The sequence below is a fragment of the Dendrobium catenatum genome, unplaced genomic scaffold, assembly GCF_001605985.2.
Source record: "Dendrobium catenatum unplaced genomic scaffold, ASM160598v2 fragScaff_scaffold_421, whole genome shotgun sequence".
Taxonomy (NCBI): Eukaryota; Viridiplantae; Streptophyta; class Magnoliopsida; order Asparagales; family Orchidaceae; genus Dendrobium; species Dendrobium catenatum.
The window spans coordinates 376,538-399,634 of record NW_021318883.1 but is presented as its reverse complement, the minus strand read 5'-3'; the positions used below and the strand labels follow the sequence as shown (position 1 = coordinate 399,634).

Below are 23,097 nucleotides of genomic sequence, written 5' to 3'. Positions count from 1 at the left end.
AATAACATTATATACATCTTAGAAATTACAAAAACATAGAGCTTAATATCTCTACATGTCAAAAGCCATTATATCTGCCTGAAAAATGCCATCATAGAATCATATACTACTTGCTTTGCAGAGACTCCCATTATGAAATCAGCATGAGCAAAGTTCTGTACATAATGAAGAACTAATTGATCAGTTTCATGCAGCTTTAGATCCTGAAGCAAATGCTCCACATCTTCTGTATCAGACAGAGAGTCTCTCCCACCATAGCTTAGGTAAAGTGGCAGACTGTTGGGAATATTTGATAAATTGTATACAGGAGGTGTGCTCTGACCATATCTTTGTATGTTATTAACACCATAGTTATATTTTGTTAGGGCTCCATCCCTGAATGCTGCAAATTCATCCAGAAAAAATTGAAATCTGTAAATTATATTTGAAAATTTGATGAAAACTTGATATGAATTTAGCTTATAAATGATTAAATATTTGATATTTTTATATGGACGGTGAAAGTTCTATAAGAAGGTGGTGAGACCTGCAATGTTTTATGGCGTAGACTGTCGGCCCTCAAAAGAAAAGCATAAAATTATGTCAAGTGTTGAAGAGAAGAGGATGCTCAGGTGGATTAGTGGCTTTACACTTAGAGACGGAATGCCAAACGAGTATATACGTGAAAATGTTGAAGTAGGCTTAGATTTATGGTTTGGTCACACAAATTGTCAGCCTTCTGATGACTCAGTTAGTAAAGTGGATGTATTAGGTCTGATTTATATTAAGAAAGATAGAGGTAGACTTAAAAAGACTTCGTTAGAAAGTATTAGAAATAATCATTGTTTATTAGATTTAAATGAGAATTTGAATTTTATCAGGAAATACTATAAATAAAAATGATTCATTTTGCTGTTCTCATGTAATGAGATAAAGACTTAGATATTGTTGTTGTTGTATATGAATTAAATTCAATTCTCTTATAGTAAAATTAATGGCTTACTTTGTGCTAAATGTACCATATTTTTGGTTGATGTTGGCTGTGGTTCATACTGGAGGAATAATTGAACTGTTGAGCCATTAAGACAACAGTTGTTACCTGTGAAATCACATTCAAGGAATAAATAATCTAATTAATTACAGAAAAAAATCATTTAATATTGCAAAAAATATATATTTTACATCAAATAAAAAAATAATTTTTTAATAAATATTAATATACCTGTAAATGCTGTCAGGAGATCATAGCAGTTCACATCTGGATAACTACAGAGTATTTTCAAATATTTGGATGCTTCCAGCCTGCAATTGAAGCTCACAGCTTAGTAGAGAATGAAGTAGAAGAAAAATGGTGTGTTTGGATTCATACTTGATTAGGTTTGTTTCTTATTTCTTACCCTTTGGGATTGAACTCTGCAAGTCCTAGCAAATTGCTCAAGATCTAATCAAGGACAAATAAATTCATTAGATTAAGTAATCTAATTAATCAAAGAAAAAATTTTATAAGTATCTATATTTATAAGTAAGAATTATCCAAAATTTTAGTAAAAATTTTATGTAGGGATGTCTTAATATAATTTGTATCAAGATGAACCTTAAAACTCTTGGATTTACATTGAGATTATTGCTTGTACATGATTTCATGAAGTTTCCTAATCTCAATACAAATTCAAGAGCTTCTAATGATTCATTTGGGACGGTAGCAGCTTTTTGAAAGATACTATGGAAAATAGTTTCCTCGCACGAAAATTTATTGAAAGTAATGAAAAAGCAGTAACCAAATAAAAAATGTGTTGACATTTTGAAAAGCAAAGCAGTAAGAAAGCTATCTCAAATGAAGCCTTCATTTGCAACTGCTTTCTTTCTTATGCTTAAAGTCACTTTTTAGTACAAAAATTTTAATTTTTATACATGAAAGCTTCTTTAAGAAGCAATAAGAAAGCCATCCCAAACAAAACCTAAGGCTTCATCTAGGCCAACTTTCTTCTTGCTTTCCAGTTCAAACTTTTCTAAAATTTTTTGTACTAAAAGCTACTTTAGAAAGCAATAAGAAAGCTCAACCAAAGAATGAAGTCTAAGCCTTCGTTTGGGATGATTTTTTTTTTGCTTCTTTCGAAAACGATTTTCTATTATAAAAATTTCTAATTCACGAAATTTTTGTACTTAAAAGCTATTTTAGAAATTATCAAAAAAGCTATCCCAAATGAAGTCTAAATCTTCTCTAATGTAAATCACATCAATATTCATGAGCAAATTTTTTTTTAAAATTATGCATTAAATAAAGAGAATAATTACTAGTTGATAATTACCTCACCCACAAAGAGTCTGGCAGCCAGAATGCCTAATTTTGTTTTCATGTGATCAAGGTAGGCTATTGGACACAAAAGTGCTGCTGATCTTAGCTTGTCCACCAGCCTTCCTTCTGAGAAAGATGCCAAAGCAATGAGCGTTCCCTGCAATTATTTACAATCAGAAGCTTTGCACTATGTACAAAACTATAAATTTGGCTAAGTAAAGCTGATGAAGACAAAGAAGAAGAAGAAGAAGTTTCTTACACACCAAGGAGTGCCCAACATAGTGCAGCTTCTGCTTTGTCTGTTTGGCAACCAAGTCTACCATAGCTGGGAAATCATTCTCCACTAGTTCATCCCATGACCATGCCCAATAAGCCTATGAAGGATCAAATTAAGGCCAAAATTTTCATAAAAATATTAACATATGCACATATTAAGACTTCGTTTGGGACAGTTTTATTATTTTTCTTTCTTTTCGAATTGTAACTATAATTTCTATTTAGTTATTATTTTTCACCGTTTTTTTACTCACAATAGTTTAATTTATAATCAACTTTATAGAAAGCTGCAGTTATTCCAAACGGATGTTAAAAGCATGCATACTTCAAATATTTTATTATTATTGCACACAATTTTCATATGTAATATTATTTCTTTTTTTGAAGAATAAAAATATGTCATTACTTAGTTTTATGTTGCTTATTATGGTGTAGTTAATAGATATGTTGGAATGAGCACAGAGGGTTTGATATGAAAATATTGAAATGTTGCTGGACTTTAATCTTAATTATCCCAAAAGATTAATGAAGGATTAGAAGAGTTAAGTTAATCATGAGGGATTAGCCTAGTAATGGAAGTAGTTTAACTTTAAAGAGATCGTCATATATATATGTAAGGAAAAATGATTCAGGGTGGTAAATGAAAATTACACACCCGATCGGATGGCGTAAGAGACACGTGGCGATTGCTGGAGCGAGTGCCTCTAATATTACCGATCCACACATCAAATCCGTTATCGGCTAGCACAAAGGCCAGGGATTGCTCCGGAGAGTTCAATAGCCAGGTCATCCCATCCTGCAATTATAATATTTTACTTTCATAAATAAATAAATAAAATTATATTTTTAAGTAGCCAAAAAATATATAAATAAAAATAGTAATTTATTCTATTTATACATAAGAAAGTAAAACTCTAATTTATAACTTGTAATTAAAAAAAAAAAAAAGTTGTTACCCTTACAAATAAAATGCATATACTATTTTTTTAAAATAAAAAAACCAAATTTCAGAGAGCTTTAATAGAAATTGCCACCATTTTTATTCATAACAAGCAAAGGGAACATAAACTTTCTCTAATTTAAATGGCTTGGAAGCTTTGGCACTCTTGCATGTGGAATTCAAACATGCACATGCAAAGTTCGAATATAAGATGCGTCTGAATTTTGTGAGGATATATTATAAATACATAGCAAATATATAATATTTATAGACACTATATGTATTTACTGTGTACCTTCATAAATCTGGACGGCCTAAACTCCGCATGTATATATATATATATATACAAAAAGAGAGAAAGAGAGAAAGAGAGAGAGAATACAATCTTTTTTGAGGCTACGAAAAATAAAAGTGAAAGAGAAATAGCAAAAAGAAAAGTTTTACTAAAATTTTAGGTGAATATATTTATTGAGGGATACATGCATATATGAATTTCTAATAAATTATGTAAAAATTTATGCTATGCTAATTTATTAACATGACTATTTGTATTTAATTTCTACATTAATTAGTAGTAATAATAAGCGTCATATAACTAATTAATCTCCTCCTAACAAAATTTTAATTTATCATTCGCTCTTAATTTGGCTGTATATTTACCATAAGAACACCGTGTTGCAGCAATACTGGCTGCCTTGCCCCTCCAATAACTCCATTGCGCCCCACAGGTATCCTCTGCATGCCCAGTATGTAACCATCCTCAGTTGTCACCTATCTCCATAAATTTATCTAAATTAATCCACTTTTCTTCATAAAATCAACATAAATATGATCAGATTAATCGTTCATAATCAATATAACCTCAAACTCCTGGCATTTATACCCATATGGGCGCACCACAGCCTCGCAGATTCCTACTTCTTCAGGCGAAGGAGAGAATCCCCCCTCGCCATGGAAGAAGAAGAAGATGATGATGATGAAAGGAAGCTGAGAGTAATAGGAGAAGCTATGGAGAGCCATTGTTGCAGATCGAGAACTGGAACTGATAGTTCTGCATACTTATAGCAGAAGAGGAAGGCTGGGAAGTGGGTGGAGGGTTGCTTTCTTCATGAAGGAAAAGTAAGAGAAGCGAATGTGAACGGAAGACGCGATAGTGTTTTGCTAGTTTTGGCTTTTAGTTTTTCTGAGGGATAACAGATTCAAATCTTCGGCTTAATCAAAGGCTTCTTTTTGGAAATGGGTTGCTGAAGAGGTAACTCAAAGACTGTCCTTTTCCAATTTTTGCGTTTTATAACGCAGAAGGTGCGTTATGAGGAAGTTGGATATTAAAAACAAGGATAAGACACGGGAGGCGGTGGTGATGCTACGCAGCATGTATTTCATTTATTTATTCTTTTATAATTATTGTTGTTGTTGTTTTTTATTTATTCAAATTATTGTAGAAGAGAATTAGGGGTGAAACCGAGTCAAGCCCGCTCGCAAGCTGACTCGGGCTCGACTCGACAACAGGTTCGACGAGCCGAGCTAAATGAGCTCGCGAGTCGATCTCAAACACAGTTTTCGAGCTTGAATGCTTAACGAGCTCGAGCTCGAACAGGCATCCGACTCGACTCGTCGGCTCGACGAGCAGCTCGACTGGGCGGGATTCACGGGATCGAGCTCGGGACGACGACGGCGAATCAGATCTCGACGGCGGAGCTCACAACGGACGCGACGACGATGGCAAAGCTGGAAACGAACGTGATGACGACACCGAAGCTCGGAATGGACGCAACGAGATTGAGCTCGGAGCTCACAACGACGAAGCTCGGGACTACAGATTGGACGCGACGTCGACGACGACGAAGCTTGGAATATATGGACGATGACGACGACGAAGCTCGGAGATCAGAGCTCGATTGACCGCGTGACGACGACGACGGACGACGTCGTCGTTGGACACGACGATGAAGCTCGGAGCTCGATTGAACGCGCGAACAACGTGATGACGGACGACGTCGTCGTTGGACGCGACCTTGACATAGAACGCGACGACAAACCGCGAGTACGCGATGACGTCTGCACGACAGCGAAGGCGAGTACGCGACGACATTTTGAGCTCGAATATAGCTCAACGAGCCGCTATACAACGAAACGAGTCGAGCTCGAGCTCGGATTTTGAGCTCGACTCGAGTTCGAGCTCGAGCTCGGTATCTGAGAGTCGAGCTCGACTCGAATAACCCCTAGCTCGAGCTCGACTCGACTCGACTCGTTTTCACCCCTAAAGAGAATATTATTTCTCTTTATTTTTATATTAAAAATGATTTATAATATAATTAAAAATATGTTTAAATTAAATGAGTAGGTGGTTGGTAGAGTAGTTCAAATAAGTGGATCCTTTAAAGTCTAAATCTTTGAGCTTCTAAAGTGATAGTCAAAGAGAGAATAATCAAATTTCTCTCTTTTTTATGTTTTTATCTACAAATAGGAACCCTTTTTATACTAAAAGGATTGGGAATCTAATCTCATATATGATATGTGAAACTAAATAGTTAATTCTTATTCACATATGATGAAACATAAATTTAAATTAGATTCAAATTAATTTAAACTAATTCATATTTATCTGGATGAACCACTGATTCAGCATACTGATTGTGAAATACTATGTTTAATATTATTATCATATGCCCTAATAGAGACATCAAGTCATCGAAGAAATATTCTAAGCCAAATGACCTCCTATTTAGTTATAACATAGGCTTACCTTCCATTACGTGAGATGAGATATTATAATTGATATTAAAGCCTAACCTAGCTTACCCATATGATGAGTGCTTCGAGATAAACTAAGGCTTCATTTGGGTCTGCTTTCTTACTGCTTCTTAAAGGGGCTTTCTAGTTCAAAAATTAAAATTTTAATACTACAAAGCTGCTTTAAGAAGCAGCAAGAAAGCCGCCCCAAACGAAGCCGAAGTGGAAGTTGGACGGCTTGTGACATCCCAAATTCAAAGAGGGTGATGTCTACTGAGGATGATGCAGCATATGGAGCTAATCAAGAGAAGGGAGGTCCAATTACTAGATCAAAGGCCAAGAGGGCTTCACTAGATCCATATTTTCTTGTCATTAAAAATAATGATAATGATTGGGCATTATACTATAAGAAATCTATTTATCTCATTAAGAGCATTCCAATGCTATTGATAGTTTGTAAATTAAACACTTATTCGAGCCACAATAATTCTAAAAAGATATAGGAATTAGATTTAGCTCAATATGTTGATTTAAGGCATTGAGATGACATCAATCAACATATAATTGGTATCAATTATTAATAATATATTCATGCATGCACAAAGTGACATTTAATACATATATAATCATTGATGTAACACATATTATATTATTTTCTTAACACATCTGTCTTGCTTTAACATGGCTTAATATGTGTGTAAATGAGTTGAGTCGAGTCAAATAATTTCTTAATCTAGTCAAGCTCATTTAATTTTTTATTAAGCTGAAATTGGAGTTCGAGCTTGAGTGCAAAATATGAGGCTCAAGCTCGACATGAAAGTTTGAAATTGACTCATTTTGGAGCTTGTCTTTTTATTTTGAATATGGACAAAATATATTAATTAGAATAATATATTTGTTGTTGTGTTAATTAATATTAATGGATTTGGCTTGACAAACCGATTAGTCAAGCTAACCCAAGATCAAGCTTGAGCTTATGTAATATGCAGTACATGAGAAAGAAGGGTTTACCAGCAAAATAATTTCGCCGGAATTTTCGGCGGAATTATCAGTGGAATTTTTGTCAGAAATTTCCTGCGGATTTTTCCGATGATAATTCTGGAGGAATAATTTTGCCGGTAGTTAAGTGTTTCGGCGGAATATCCAGCAGATATTTTATTTCATTTCCGGCAAAAAAACTCCATAGAAATTCTACCAAAGAAAAGACACTATTTCGCCCCCAACAGCCTCTCTCTCTCTCTCTCTCCCAAATAGCTCTCTCGGTCTCTTCATCGACTGACATCGTTCAAGCTTGACCGTTTTGCTCTGTTTATTTGAGATTTTATGAGTAAATATTCATCTCTTTTATCATTTTCATTTTTTTTTTTATAGATTTCATCCCTTAAATTTTGTTAAAAATACTGGCTTTACATGGCTGAGTGGATTTTTGTGCTTAATACTATATGTATATTTAGTGCTACAAATCATAAAGAAATCATCAAGGCTTGCTGCATATTCTGTGAGGATAGCAGCATTTTTTTTCTGCAAAGGGATTGTTTGTTTGGAGCTTTTCAAAACAATGTAAACTAATTGATCAAATGTGTGCTTGTTTGACTGAAGTTTTCCTATATAAGAGTGGATTTTTCATGTCTGAGTTTTCTTATTTTCATTACAAGAATGGTGAGGCATAAGGATGGCCTGATATCCATCTGCTGGCAACTGATACTGTCATTTTTTCTTGCTTCGGCCTAAGAATTCGTTTGAGACAGCTTTCTTACTGCTTCTTAAAACAGCCTCTTAGTACAAAAGTTAACATTTTTATACTAGGAAGCTGTTTTAATAAGCAGTAAAAAAGTAGTCCCAAAGGAAGTCTAAGGCTTTGTTTGAGACGGTTTTCTTACTGCTTTTAAAGTGACTTTCTAGTACAAAATTTTTAATTATTGTACTAGGAAGTCGCTTTAAGAAGCGCGAAGAAAGCCGTCCCAAATGAAGCCTAAGTCTTCGTTTGTGATAGCTAGCTTTCGTATTGGTTTATAAAGCCGCTTTGTAGGACAAAAATATTTTGAAAAATAAAATTGTGTACTAAAAAATTGCTTAAAAAATAATAAAATAATGTCCCAAGCAAAACCTAAATTATCATTTTTAATGGAATTTTGGCCTTTGCTTCTAAATGTGGTTTAATTACTTTTATGACAAAATTTATTTTATTGTGAAAAATATATTTTTTTTTCTTTACCGAATTATGAAATTATTCTAATATATATTTTCAATTAATCATATTAATAGAAGTACTCCAAATTTTTATAAATTTGATAATGATTAAACTTATAGTAATAAAATTTTGATTTAATCTCTTTAAAATATCACCCAATTTTGAATTATCTCATAAATTATATTATTTATATTAATTTTAAATAACCACGAATAGCAAGAGACTCCGTGGCCCAATGGATAAGGCGCTGGTCTACGGAACCAGAGATTCTGGGTTCGATCCCCAGCGGAGTCGCATTAACTTGTTTATTTCTTTTTAATATACACAACATCAGAAAAATTATAAAATAAAAGTGGGCCCTGGCGGAGCTTTGTACTTCTCTTTTGGCTGCCGCCCGCTACATTATTATCTGAAAATATAAAATATTTTTTAGTAGAGACACATTAATTTTCTTCCACAGCAATAGTGCCACTTTTAATGTTTTATTACTTAAAAAAAATTGCGGTCTAAAATGAATATTTTAGAATTATTTGAATGAATGTAAAATAAATACATGAATGCAATTTAATGGAGGTGGTCAACAGCGGCGGAGGAGGCCGACATCAATGGCAATGGCGATACTTTATTATCTGAAAATATAAAATATTTTTTAGTAGAGACACATTAATTTTCTTCCACAGCAATTTGGCACTATGTTTTTATTTTAGGAGCACTTTTAATGTTTTATTACTTAAAAAAAAATTGCGGTCTAAAATGAATATTTTAGAATTATTTGAATGAATATAAAATAAATACATGAATGCAATTTAACGGAGGTGGTCGACAGTGTAGAAATGCATTCCCTCTCAGAATGCCGAACGGAGCAGATGAACAATAACCAAACTTGGTGATTTTATTATTTTCATTATTTGTTACAAATGGTGTAGACAAGTATATATAGATACCCATAGAAGGTATTACACGTGGAAGCAAGTGATTGGATTACAAGATTGATTAAAGTAATAACTAATAATGTCTTAACATTCCCCCTCAAACTGATGATCGGGGACCAATAGTCAGTTTGTATCTCAACAATTTGAACCGAGAGGTGGCTAATGAGGTGGCTAATGGTTTCGTTAAAATGTCGGCGAGCTGATCAACCGTGCTTATCGGTAGCAACCGAATTGTATTGTTCATTATATGCTCGCGCACAAATCGTTGATCAATTTCTATATGTTTCGTTCTAGCGTGAAAGACAGGATTATTCGCTAGAGCAATTGTGGAGGTGTTATCATAAAATACATCAACCGGATGCTTGTGATCAATGCTGAAGTCTTTTAGAAGGCGTTTGATCCATATAGTGTCGGCAGTAGCGGATGCTAGTGCTCGATATTCAGATTCTGTGGAGGATCTAGAAACAGTGTTTTGTTTCTTAACGGTCCACGATACAAGTGTGTCTCCGAGAAAGGTACAAAAGCCGGTTGTAGATTTGCGGGTAACTGGATCCGAGGCCCAGTCAGCATCAGAATATGTCCGAAGCTGAAGACTGGAGCGGGAAATAGGTAAACCGAACTCAAGTGTGCCTTTAATGTATCGAAGAAGTTTCTTTAGCATAGTTGTGTGAACGACTTCGGGTTTATGCATGTGCTGAGACAATACATTCACTGCGTAGGCGATGTCTGGTCTTGTTAGGGTCAGGTATTGTAGAGATCCAATGATCTTCCGGTAGAGAAGATCGTCGAAACAGGGTACATCTTCCAAGTGCTGATCTGGAATTTTTGAAAAACAAGGATTAGCGACCGAGTTTCATTTGTGCAACTCGGCAATTTGAAGAATTGAGTTGGCGTAATTAGTTTGAGATAGAGGTACGTATCTGGAGTGGAGTCAATCTTAATGTCGAGGAATTGATGTGCTAAACCAAGATCTTTCATGGTGATTTTGTGTTTCATTTGCTCTATGAGATCCTTCATTTTATTGTTGTCGTTCCCGGTAATAAGAATGTCATCCACATAAACCAATAGATAGATTTGTAATTTATCGCAGTGCAGAATCAGCAGTGACGGATCGGACTGACTGTGCTGGAATCCGATTTGAAGTAGATAGTTTGTAAATGTCGTGTACCATTGTCTTGGTGCTTGCCGAAGCCCGTAAATGGCCTTCCGAAGACGACAGACATGTGTGGGTTGTGCTGAATCTTCAAATCCCTTAGGTTGTCTCATATAGACAGTCTCGTTGATGTCACCGTGCAAAAACGCATTTGCGACGTCGAGTTGATGAACATTCCAGCTGTGAAACAGAGCTATTGTAAACAAAATTCTTATGGTGGGTAGCTTGGATACCGGGCAAAAGGTTTCCTGGTAATCCAATCCGAATTCTTGTTGATTTCCTTGAGCGACGAGACGGGCTTTGAATCTTGCAACGGATCCATCAGAATTATACTTGGTTCTGTAAGTCCATTTCGATCCAAGTACTGAGCCTGAGATCGGAGGTGGGACTAGTTCCCAAGTGCCTTGCTTTTGTAAAGCAAAAAATTCGTCGGCCATGGCTCTTCGCCATTTGAAATGCTTGCTGGCCTCAGTGTATGTCGTGGGATCCTGTTGGGATTGTTCAGTGTGAATGAGATTGAGTCTGTTTACCGGTTTTAGGTGGCCTGTCCGAGCTCGAGTGGTCATTGGGTGCTTGACAGGCAGAGAGGGATCCGCAGAGTTAACCGAAGTATGAGCAACGTCCTGTTCACAAACAGCATGTTCATTAGATGAGTTGCCAGTATTGGTGAGAACAGGAGATTGTGTAGTGTTCTGTTGTTGACTGGTAGACAGTTGTTGAGTAAGTGCTGATGCAGGAACGAGCAGAGGATATGGAATGGGAGTTGTATTTTGTGGTTCCTGCATGCACCTGATTTTAAACGGAAACAATGATTCGTTAAATTGAACATGTCTGGAAATAAAAATTCTATGAGTGAACAAATTTAGACATTTATATCCTTTCATAGTGTCGGCGTATCCAAGAAATACACACGCCTCCGACGTGGGAGTAAGCTTGGTACGATGAGTTTGCGAGGATAACGGGTAGCATTCACATCCGAAAATTCGAAGATGCTCGTATGACAGTTTAATATTGAACATTCTTTGAATCGGAGTGATGTATTTGGTTGTAGCTGACGGCATCCGGTTAATGAGATAGGTGGCTATGGAGGCGGCTTCAAGCCAATATGACATAGGTAGACCAGCCGTGTGGAGAAGTGTTCTTGTCGTCGTGATAATGTGACGGTGCTTTCGCTCCGCAATCCCATTTTGCTCCGGTGTATATGGACACGAGGTTTGGTGCAAAATTCCGACAGCCTTGGTAAACGATTGAAATTGCTGATTTACGAACTCTCCACCGCCATCCGTCCTGATTACTTTAAGCTTACGGTTTGTTTGTCTTTCAATGAATGTAACAAATTGCTTAAAAGTATTAAAGACATCATATTTCAACATTAACAGAAATAACCAAACAAAGCGCGAGTAATCGTCAACAAAGATTAGGTAATATCTAAATCCTTGATGAGAGGGAACCGGAGACGGTCCCCAAACATCGGAATGAACAAGTTCTAATGGTGCATGAGTTACAGTGCGAGAAAGATCAAACGGAATTTTATGTCCTTTACAGGTCAAACAAGAAACACATTTTGAATTGTTGTTATGAATATGCAGCTCGGGATTACTGCTTGATATGGATTGAAGCACCCTTTGATGGGGATGGCCCAATCTGCCATGCCAGACTGCGGAGGACGTCCAAGTTGCCGAGAGAGCAGTTGCGGAAGTCTGCTGCGTCTTCGTGTGGATCTTATACAACCCGTTATTGCAGGGTCCTGTAAGAAGAACCTGGTTGTTCGTCCGATCCTTAAAAACAAACCCATTAGCATCAAAAGTGATGGAAATAGGATTATCTTTGACGAGATTAGAAATAGAGAGCAAATTATGCGAAATCGACGGAATATGTAAAATACGAGAAAGTAATAGCTTACTGTCCAGGGTTGGAAGGATACCCTTTCCCGTATGGGTGATAGGAATGGACCTTCCGTCCCCGACGGTGACCACATCGTTGCCATTGTAAGGTTGATATTGAGCAAGATTGTCAGTCGAGTTCGTCATGTGAGAGGAAGCACCCGAATCAATGAACCAATCTGTGCCCAGATTCCCTTCGGTATGGGTAAGAAGAGCGTTGGTGTTCTTGGACGATTTCTGTTGCGGAATGTAGTTAGCATTAAGGCGATGCCAACATGTGTCCGCTTCATGACCCTTCATTTTGCAAATTTGACAAATAGATGCAAGAAGTTGAGAGTTTCTGGATGCTGTAGAGGTATCGAGTTGCTGTCGTGTTTTACCGCGACGTCCTCTGCCCCTGACAGTGTAGAGAGCCGATTGAGTATCTGGTGGACGGGCGAATTTTAGAGCCGATGATTTGAAGTGAATCTCTTCGCTGATTAGAAGAGCGTAAAGATTGTCCAACGTCATCGTGCTCTGCATCGTTCGAATTGTAGTCGTAAATGACTGATAAGCCGACGGGAGACCGTTCAAGATGTAGATGATGACATCTTCCGGATCAACAGAGGATCCAGCCTATGATATTTGGTCTACGATCTTTTTGATTTCGGTCAAGTACTGCGTCATCGTCATGTTATGCATCGAAATGTTGTGGAGCTCATTTTTGAGCTGAATTACTTTGGACCTATTAGATGACTGAAATCTTGTGTGAAGGGTTGCCCAGATTTCTTAAGTTGAGTCAAGATGAATAACATAAGGCAACACTTCGGCAGAGATAGTCGAACACATTGCGGTGGCAAGGTTTTGATCAATAACCAGCCATTGAGCGTCATCTTGATTTGGATCGCGATTCTCTGTGCCCGATTTGAGATCAAGAAATGCCGCGAAGCCGTTAGCCTTGAATAATTTGGCTATTTGTGTGCTCCAAATGGGAAAATTGTCCGGTGTGAGAGAATGAGGAACAAGAAACTTTAAATTGGAGATAACGAACTTGAGAGATTGCGAGATGGTCGGAGCCGGCGATTGTAGGCCTGGCGTTGCCGACGTCGACGAGGAAGAGGCGGAAGCTTGATGTGTCATGGCTGTTGGCTCAGAATCTTGCTTCTCTTGATACCATGTAGAAATACATTCCTTCTAAGAATGCCGAACAGAGACGATGAACAGTAAACAAACTCAGTGATTTTATTATGTTTTCATCTGTTACAAATGGAGTAGACAAGTATATATAGACACCTATAGAGTGTAGGACACGTGGAAGCAAGTAATTGGAGTACAAGATTAATTAAAGAGTAACTAATACTGTCTTAACAAAAGCTCTGTGGTGAGGGCAATAACGGCAACGCCTTTGTCTTCCCTTCACATCTCTGCTGAGCCCTGGCAGACCTACCGGAACAAACTAAACTAAAACAAACTCAAGGTTCAAACACTGAAGCTTTCCTCAATCAGTGGAGAGATTATTTTGTGCAGATATCGGACCGCTTGATACCGAATAGTATCGAGCGTCGGTACCGCTCGGTATCGCGCTTGGTACGAGTGCGGTACACTTTTGAAGTGACGTGGCACATTTTATTGGTCTCTGGACGAAGTCCGGACTCCGCAGAGAATAATTTGTCCAATTCGTGAACTGATACTAAGAACCCATGAGATGATGACTGAGAGCATCATATGTGCCATAACCGGCAAAAGCAATCCCAACAAGAAGTATAAGATAATCTACTGCCCTCTGCCAGAGCTTCAGCTTGGATCCCAAGAGCAAAAGATGGAATGTGGCCGGCAAGACGAAAGCAAGCATGGCGCTAACTGTACTACCCACAAGAGAAATGAAAGCCCCAAAACCGGGAATGCAGGAAGCTACGGTGGTGATTATCAGAAGCACTAGCATACGAGCTCCGTGAAGGCCAAGGCGCTCACCGTGGGCATTGCAACAGAACTTCTGCGACCATCCGCTTGAAGCCAGCTTCATCTCTATAATCTCGTAAATTGGATGCAGGATGATTGGAAATGTGAATGCTAGAGCTATACAGAGTCCAACCTGTTACAGAGTTCGTTTAGTTAGAAAAGTTGCGGAAGGTTTGTTGTCGGGAGAAATAGTCTAAAGATAAACCATTATCTGTTTAAACTAGAACATCCATAGAAGCAATCACATTCATCACAAGCTGGTAATTTTAGATCCAGAGAAATCACATTCGGGAGTCCAAAACATTCTGATTCTAGCAGAAGCAAAATGATGCAGATCTATCTACACCATTCATCCAAATTCACTACATCATCATCTAGAGAGGAAGAGAGAGAGCGAAATATATCTATAATATTAGTTAACCCCACACTCCATTCATCATATAACATAGATTTTGAATGCCAAGATTTGAAAGAACAGCACCTTATATAAAACTTTCAATCTAAGCATTCAAGATTTGTTAAGGTAAAAAAAGTAAGTCTATCATTCTTCTTAACCTCACACACATATATTGGAGAGATAGGACACAATTTTCTTTCACAGTCTATCACAAATTTTGAATTATTAGAATTTGCAGTGACAAAAGGACATATTTTAGCTACTTTAAATCTAAGCATTCAAAATTTATGCAAGTAAATTGATTTATTGTACATGAAACTAAAGGTACGACTGAATATGGACTGAATTCAAATATATTTAAAAGCTAATTATAACATCATACATATCATTACTTTAAATTTGAATATAAAACATGATGCAATTCTAATTTTTAGAATTAGAGTTCAAACACATTTAAAAGCTAATTCTCATATCATAAGACCGTTACTTTCAAATTTGATTATAATATATAATGTAATTTTAAATTTGAATCAACTACTTTAATTCATATTTAATTATTCCATCACGCATGTAAATATTTTAAATAAAAGTCAAATTGAAAATTATAACTATTTAATTTCTAGTAAATAAAGCAAGCCAGTTATTTTAGTTATATATATATATATATATTAAACACTAGTTTTATTTTTATTTAAATATATTCGATCAAATTTTAATAATTTTAAATCAAGTCAAGGCCTTATATAAAAACAATAACTAAATAAAACAAAATTAACCATAATTAAAAAATAATATTTTAAACTAAGTAAACTCATTATAAATTATTTTAAAAGAATTTTAAGTGAACTAGATTAATTAGAAACATTTCATATAAAACAATTTGTTATATCCTTCATTGCGCACCTATTATGCTTCTACTGCTTTTAATAGGTCATCATTAATACTTAGTGGGCCTCCCTAACTTAAGAGTCGTCGTAAAATTCTTCACTGATCTCCACTAAGGGGGTGAAAGCATAGTATATAGGCCTCAATTTTACAGGTCACTATTATAGCTTAGCAGTCCACTAAGTTAATGAGTCTTAGTACAAAAATTAAAATTTTTATACTAGAAAGCCTAAGAAAACCACTTTAAGAAGCATTAAAAAATCCGTCCCAAACGAAACCTAAGTGTTAGAGTAAAATTTTCAAGGGGATTAGATAAACAGCAAAAGAATATTTGTGATGAATAGCCAGTTTGACAATTTTTGAGCTTGTTCTTCTTGTCCAATAAAATTGTTAAAAGCAAGTTCTCATGAAATCTGAAGGTCTGAAAAACTAGCCATGATCACCACAGGTTTTGGTAGTTGTTAACATAGAATAACTATGAAATTGCTAAGGATAAGTATGTAATGAACTTTTCAAAATATGCTTATGAGAGGATTATAAGGCATTTGTTTCTGCAATTAAAACTTTGAAATTGGATGCAAAATAAGGTAGAGAATCACAAAGCAATGACTAAGATAAGCTCAAATTATTGTGTTAATTGCATCCTAATGGGATAACTGAAGAGGAACAAGTAATGAAATACTCATTTGCTATTTTTGTGGTGCGGTTTACCAATAATTTAGGAAGGCCATCTCAGTTCACTTCATTTGATCAAATTCAGCAGAGTTATCATCAAAATGTAGTAAAGAAGTATATCCAAGATGTCTATATGCCAACAAAAGCAGCACATGACATTGCTCAAACTGGTTCGAGAAAGCATTCGACATTTAAGAAATATTTCAAAATGATTTGAAATCAATCCACTAAATGATATCTGTGATTTTGATAACAGCAGTGAAAATTGAGGCTTCGTTTGGGACGGTTTTTTTATTGCTTCTTAAAGCAACTTTTTAGTATAAAAATTTTAATTTTTGTACTAAAAAGCGACTTTAAGAAGCAAAATAAAAGCCGTCCCAAATGAAGCCTGAGACTCTGAAAAGATAGTAATATAAAAATATTAGGGAGTGAAGCATGACAAATATTTCATAAGGCCGTCATTTGTTCTACATTTGTAATGGTATATCAGTTAATATCCATAATATTTGGCACTAGGAATTGAGAAGAGTGAATGATCAATTGGAAATATAAATTAATTGTCAGGAATTCAGCACTCAAAACAGTCAAACAATTTTTTGTTTTCAGTTCAAAACTGATATAGACACCTCAAACATACTATGGTAATCCAAATTGATCAACAAAGAGTATTAGCATGAAAATTATTAAGCACTAGCCAAGTCCCATTTTGATTTCAAATAAAGATATTTATATTAGTAATAGAAATTCGCAGGCTGGTCTCATTTGATATCAAGAGGAGAAATTGTTCATATAAGAAATTCGCAGGCTGGTCTCATAGTCCAGTATTTAATACGAACACAAGTATAACATTGTACAGTGTGCAGCAAAATGTCTAATAATATAAAACCCCTAAGAATAGAAAACCATGCAAATCACCAATACTGTGTAGGTTGTATGCAACATATGCAATAACAGATGATATAATCACACTATTAGGACTCTAAACTTTTCAAACACAATTCACTCAGAGCAAATTTATAAGTGAACATCATTCTACGTATGAAAGAGACTTATAATTAATGAGATTTTAGATATCTAAATAACCTTAGAATGCTACACGTTGATCAACACCAAAAAATCGCCACCAACAATCATCGTCTATTGACCATCATAATAGCCTGATTGTTGTTGCCTGACCGCCATTGCCAGACAGCGGCCAATCAGTTGTTGTTGCTCGATTATCGACCTCCATCACCTTCTGATAATCGGCATGGATATGCACCATCACCCAGTTTATCATCTCTCAATGCCAAAATTCATCGTCACTCGATGAAAGTCTCCTGACCACCGCCAACATTCATCATCAGTTAACAAAAGTCTATTGACTTCATTTTCAACAAACTAATACAAACCTAAAGACACCGAAAGTGTTTTAATCGAAGTCCATAAGGCTTTAAATCGAGCACTCGAAAGCATAGATCAAAATATTACGACACTATTTGAAAGATCAAACGATCTTTGAATATTAAGTGTTTATAATCATAAAAAGCATCTCAATTAGAGGAATCCAATGAGCCAAATATTCATCTAATTCTGATGGATGGCATTAAAGCACCTAAATGCCTAAAGGCTTTTGTAAGGGAATCGATGCAAGCCATCCGTTGAAGTGTTTGTAGATTCTGGCTGAAAAAACTAAAATATTACTAAAAAACTATCAATCTATAATTAAAGAGGTCTTAGACATCTAAATAATCTTAGAGCATTTTTCCCATTCATTGAAAATAGCTATTACCTTCAGCAGCCGTAATATATTGGCCATCATCTCCTTATTGTTGTTGTTCAATAGTCATTATTTGATCATTGCCACACAACAATCATCGCTCAATCACTGACCACCATCACCTTATGATAACCAAAGCAAACATCCGTCGTCAACCTCATTCAACTATTGCCTCCTAACACCAACATTCATTGTCACTCAATGAATGTCTACTAACAATTGCCGCCGACAATCAATTGACATCAACGACCATCATCACTTGACCGTCTTAGCCATCCACTTAATGGCATTGACATCCATCACCCCTCATGGCTTCTCCAATACTCACATAGGCCGAGCCAACAATCCATATTTCGTATCTCATCTTCTCTCAATAAGGGAAGGGAAAACTTCTGTAATGTTCATCTACATGCTAGATTTTTTTTTTCGATTGGATTAGACCTCATGCTTTTTTTCTTTCTTGGATTTCCCATGTAAAAACTTTTATATCTCCTATAAGCTTCTCTTATATGCGTATGTGAAGATCTTTATGCAATGTCACAAAGCAAAAATTTCACTATTTTATCATAAATTTATCATCATACAATAGTCTGATTGTCCGTAATTTACAAGTGAACGATAGTTACACTCAACCTTGATTATGTATTAGCAAGAACAATGCAAATTAATTGCTTACTAGGGGTGTAATTTGGGTCTAGTCGAGTCGAATGTTTGTCTAATCGAGCTGAGCTCATTTAATTCTTATTGAGCTCAAGCTCAACTCCTAAGCTCAAACTAGGCTTGTTTAAAAACTTTTAGGCTACAACTCTTATGGAAAGCTCAAGTTTAACTCAATTGTTCAGCTTGATTTCTTAGTTTTAAATTAAAATTTTAAATTTTTTTAAAAAAATAAATATATTTGCTATACAAATAAAATAATGGGAGTATATAGAATAATTTAAAATATTTAAAATATATATATAATGCCAATTTAAAATTAATTTTTAAATATGTTTTATGTTAATCAAGTGGCTAGACGAGCTTAAGAGCCCAGCTAGGTTGAGCTCGAGCTTGAGCATAGGTTCAACCATGAATTCGTGGCTTGATAAGCTCGACTCATGATTTTGTTAATGAGTTGAATTCGAGCCAACTTGGCTCTCGCTTACACCTCCAATGCTTACCAAAAATTACATAAAAATATACTTTATCAGACATTGTTAAAAAAATGAGAGAAGAATTATTCATGTTAGGGGTGTCAAAATGGGTCAACAGGTCACGTTCATGTCCAACCCAAAATTGATATGACCCAAATCCTGTCAATCCGAACGACCCATTTAATAAACGGGTCAAAATAGTGAACCCAAACTTGACTTGCTAGCAACCCGAGCCAGACCTAATAACACGTTTTAATTAAAAAAATATTTTTATTAACATGTTAACTATAGATTTTAAACTAATTGATTAAAAAACAAGAAGATTATACTAATAAATAAAAAAAATTAAAGAATAAAATTAAACGGGTCATTTTTGGGTCAAAATCCGGTTGGAATGTCAACTTGAATCCGAACCCTTTAATAAATCAGTCTGAATGCACTACCTGAACTAGACTTGTTTATAAAGCATGTCAATCCGAACCCGAAATTTTGGGTCAGGTCTGGGATAGGTTGGCGGGTTTGGTTATTTATTGAAATTACTACTTGATGTGCACAATTTAAGTAAAAAAGAAATTTTCTTGTTGGAGAGATTATAGACATAAAAAACCACCTCTAAGAAAACAATCAAGCACCAGCTTAGGTTACAACAAAGCATTTGCAATACATCCCAAACCCTCGATTAAATGCAACCAATTACTCTACAAACAAATTTGAAGAAGTATGTTATAATAATTCATTTGAGCAAGTTATGGTTAGAAAAAATGCCTAATGAGACATGATACCAGCTCCAAATATATCAATAAGGATTTTGTCATTTGTCATAAGCATTTCAGTTTGAACATGGAGTAAAAGGTAAAAGAAAGAAAAGCTTGATGTAATTTGGTGTAAGATAAATTTAAGAATTCTATACTAAACCTAACAATCAAATGGTATTTTTGTGCATTTTACATTAACCTCTTCAACAATCAACCAAATAAGCTCTAAATTGATTGGATTAAGATTTTGTTTACCAAAAATAAATGCAGTAATTTGACAGCAAATCAAATACACAAAAATAATACTTTGGGCCTGCTTGGTTTGAAGGAATTTGAGGGAATGCAAATTCACTTCACTTCACAATTTAATTTTGGATGTTTGGTTTCTATGTAATTACAAAGTAATTGGAATTACTTAATCAAATCTAGTGAAAACAAGGATGAAAAAGTTATCGGATCATCATTGTGACTCAATTGTCCCCATCTCACAAGCAGTAAAAAAGCTGGGCTTTTTATCAACCAAACAAGAAAAAAAAATGTTTTGTTCAACTTCACCTTAACCAATCAAGTGAGTGAAAACTACAACCAACTCAATCATATCCATTTCCATTTCCTATTCATTTCCTCTCCCTTTATTTAAACCAAACAGAGTATTTGTGCATTATATTTAATGTCCACCTTTTTGCAGCAAGGTAAACAGTTCTTAGAGCTTACTTTGCAACCCAATTTTCCTCTTCATAAATGCCAAAAGTTAGTACTTTGCTATAACTACATTGAGAAAACTCATCTCACTTAACAGGAGAACTTAGGGCTCAAACTTACAGACTTAAAGAAGTTAAAAAGACAAAAGAGTACTCAGCATTTGCTTCCTTCTTCCTTGTGTTCTAGAAGATATCAATCACAACCATTTAAACTTCCGTCGGTTAGTTAAAAAGAAAGAAACAATGAAAGCCAATTTGCCAAAAGCATTGAAACTTTCCATGTCATGAGCATATCACCAACCCAAAAGCAAAAGATCAAACAAATAAAACCCTTTTCTCCCAAACGAAAATAAGACTATGAACTCACCACATCAAAAGCTCAGAAACACAAAAAACGAAGTCGGTTGAGAGAGAAGATCATACCAAAATCTGGACTCATAACACCGAACATATTTACAGGGTTTTCCTCATTTAAAGCCTTCTCCTTTATGGGAGATGGGATAGAAACATCCTTGGCCTTAAAGCACACACCATTTGAAGCTTTTGCAGTGGAATCTACCTTCTTCTGAGCTGAAGAACAAGTTCCCATGGCTACTAGGCAGCAACACTTCCCATCTCTGAGAAAAGTAAATGGTTAGAAGCTTTATTCTTTAAAAGGTCTTCGGAAAGCCTCGAAGTGTAGAAGGAGAGAGGAGAATCCCTGGTAAGAAAAATTTGCGAGGGGAAACAAGGAGATGGGGTGCCCTTGCAAGTGAAATGACACAGAGAGAGTGTCCTATATGCAACTATGGGTCCCAAGCATTTAAGCTTGGTACCATTATCCATGTGCACTAATGGTTTTTATGATTCTTCGTATGGTGATTCTCCCATGCATTCAAACCTCCAAGCCTCTTCTAACTTTATTTTGAATTTTGCTGATGCTTGTAACTGCGTCAGTGAAAGTATTACAGTACTTTTGGTTTGTCTTTTAGGGGTGTGTAAGGTAAAGCTACCATCTTTATTTCTATTGAGATGGGGCTGTTCCATCAAATGAGTAGTGGATGATAATTGAAAGGAAATATTATTATTATTATTATTTTGGGGGAGTTTAGGGGCTTTGAACGTGAGTCTCGCTGGAGGAATTCCTTCGCGTCAACCAACAGGGCTGCACGTGCGAGCTCAAGGAAAAATTATTGTGCAGAGTCCATATTCTAATAAAATGCGTCACGTTTGATACTGAGCGGTACCGCGGCTAGGTACCTCTCCGTACCTAAGCGTAAACCGGACGATTCTCCCATCCGGTGTCCGCACAGAATAATATCTCAATTGAAAGAGTTGCTATTTTTTTAGAACGGTATCCACCCGCCGCCATCTCCGAAAGATTGTTTGGCGGCGTGACTAATCATCGTCTGACCTAGAAGAGACACCAACCCGAGAAATCTCCTGACTCGTACTTGATTGGACCCCACTTAAGAGGCACTGCCGCTGAGGGGAATCGAGCACGGCTTATAAGTTCGCAACCATACTCGCCCACCAACCAAACTAAACAACGGTGCGTGAGTTGCTACTCTTTTTACAAGCCAAGATTTTACTAAATGATTAGAATAAAAATGCACTGTTTTCTAAGTTGCAATTTGGCTATTTACATTGTATTCAAAAGGTCTTAAGCATTAATCTTGCTTAGAGCCATGTGAAGGATTATTTAACCAAGATTCCCAGCATATTTCTTTACTGTTTGGCTTCGAAAATTGCGGCAATAATCACTTTAAAAATCGCGGAAACATTTTATCTTTCTTTATCAATGGATATATACTTTCAAAAGGCACAGAACTTTTTTTTTTTTTAGTACAGTCTAAATATATTATTAGATATGAAAGATCTTGATTCTTAGTAGCTGAAGGGTTAATATTGGACCTAATTGGATTCTCACATAATTTCTTTTCTTAGGTAATTAAATTAACTTTGACCTAATACAAATAATTATATTTCTTTTAATTTTAAAACTTAGAATTCTGGGCAATGACTAATCATTTGATATTTTTATCATAATATATTTGTCAAATGTCTCATATGTGAATAAAAATGATACTCGTAGATGGCTTAAATAATTCATTTAATTTTGAAAATTTGTCGTAAGTCTCATAAGCCTCTTTATTAGGGGAAATTATTGTGTCCGGTGTCCGGATTCGTCCGGACACCAATCCAGACGCGCCACATCAACAAAATATATCGGGCCCCAATGTATTTGAGTGACGTGGCGCATCCGGATTGGTTGTTTGGATGTCAGGTGACCAGATGCAATAATTCGCCCTTTATTAGACACGTGAAGAAGTCACCGGTGTGAGACATTTGGTAATAGCTTAAAAATTTTTTTTTCTCGCATCAATAAAAGTCTAAATCATAAATCATGATATTATAGTATTTTAATTATGCAATTTTTTTATAATTATTTTTGAAGTTCTAAAAAAATTTAAATGAATTCTATACTGAAA

The 23,097-nt window shown here is 35.6% G+C and overlaps 2 protein-coding genes and 1 non-coding gene across 4 annotated transcripts; 1 reads left to right on the top strand and 2 right to left on the bottom strand.

Moving 5' to 3' along the window:
* Nucleotides 1–4,685, bottom strand: LOC110110540 (triacylglycerol lipase 2). 2 transcript variants are annotated; one of them, XM_020842068.2, is made up of 9 exons: nucleotides 4,353–4,536; nucleotides 4,152–4,262; nucleotides 3,207–3,347; nucleotides 2,539–2,649; nucleotides 2,289–2,432; nucleotides 1,377–1,420; nucleotides 1,202–1,281; nucleotides 983–1,078; nucleotides 1–382 (listed from the first exon to the last, which is right to left on the bottom strand). In XM_020842068.2, exons 1-9 carry the CDS (start codon nucleotides 4,509–4,511, stop codon nucleotides 69–71), a joined length of 1,200 nt encoding a protein of 399 aa, XP_020697727.2. In that variant the 5' UTR covers nucleotides 4,512–4,536; the 3' UTR covers nucleotides 1–68. The 2 variants fall into 2 exon arrangements, with proteins under 2 accessions (XP_020697727.2, XP_028550071.1); XM_028694238.1 differs by lacking the exon at nucleotides 983–1,078 and having other exon boundaries at nucleotides 4,353–4,685.
* Nucleotides 4,686–8,636: 3,951 nt separating this feature from the next.
* On the top strand, nucleotides 8,637–8,709 carry TRNAR-ACG. Its single transcript has one exon. It is a non-coding gene; the product is annotated as a tRNA-Arg (tRNA).
* Nucleotides 8,710–13,579: 4,870 nt separating this feature from the next.
* Nucleotides 13,580–21,215, bottom strand: LOC110110604 (amino acid transporter ANT1). Its single transcript, XM_028694241.1, has 2 exons — nucleotides 21,084–21,215; nucleotides 13,580–14,454 (listed from the first exon to the last, which is right to left on the bottom strand). The coding sequence occupies exons 1-2, from the start codon at nucleotides 21,213–21,215 to the stop codon at nucleotides 14,053–14,055; spliced, it is 534 nt and encodes a 177-aa protein (XP_028550074.1). The 3' UTR covers nucleotides 13,580–14,052.
* Between the last annotated feature and the right edge of the window lie 1,882 nt (nucleotides 21,216–23,097).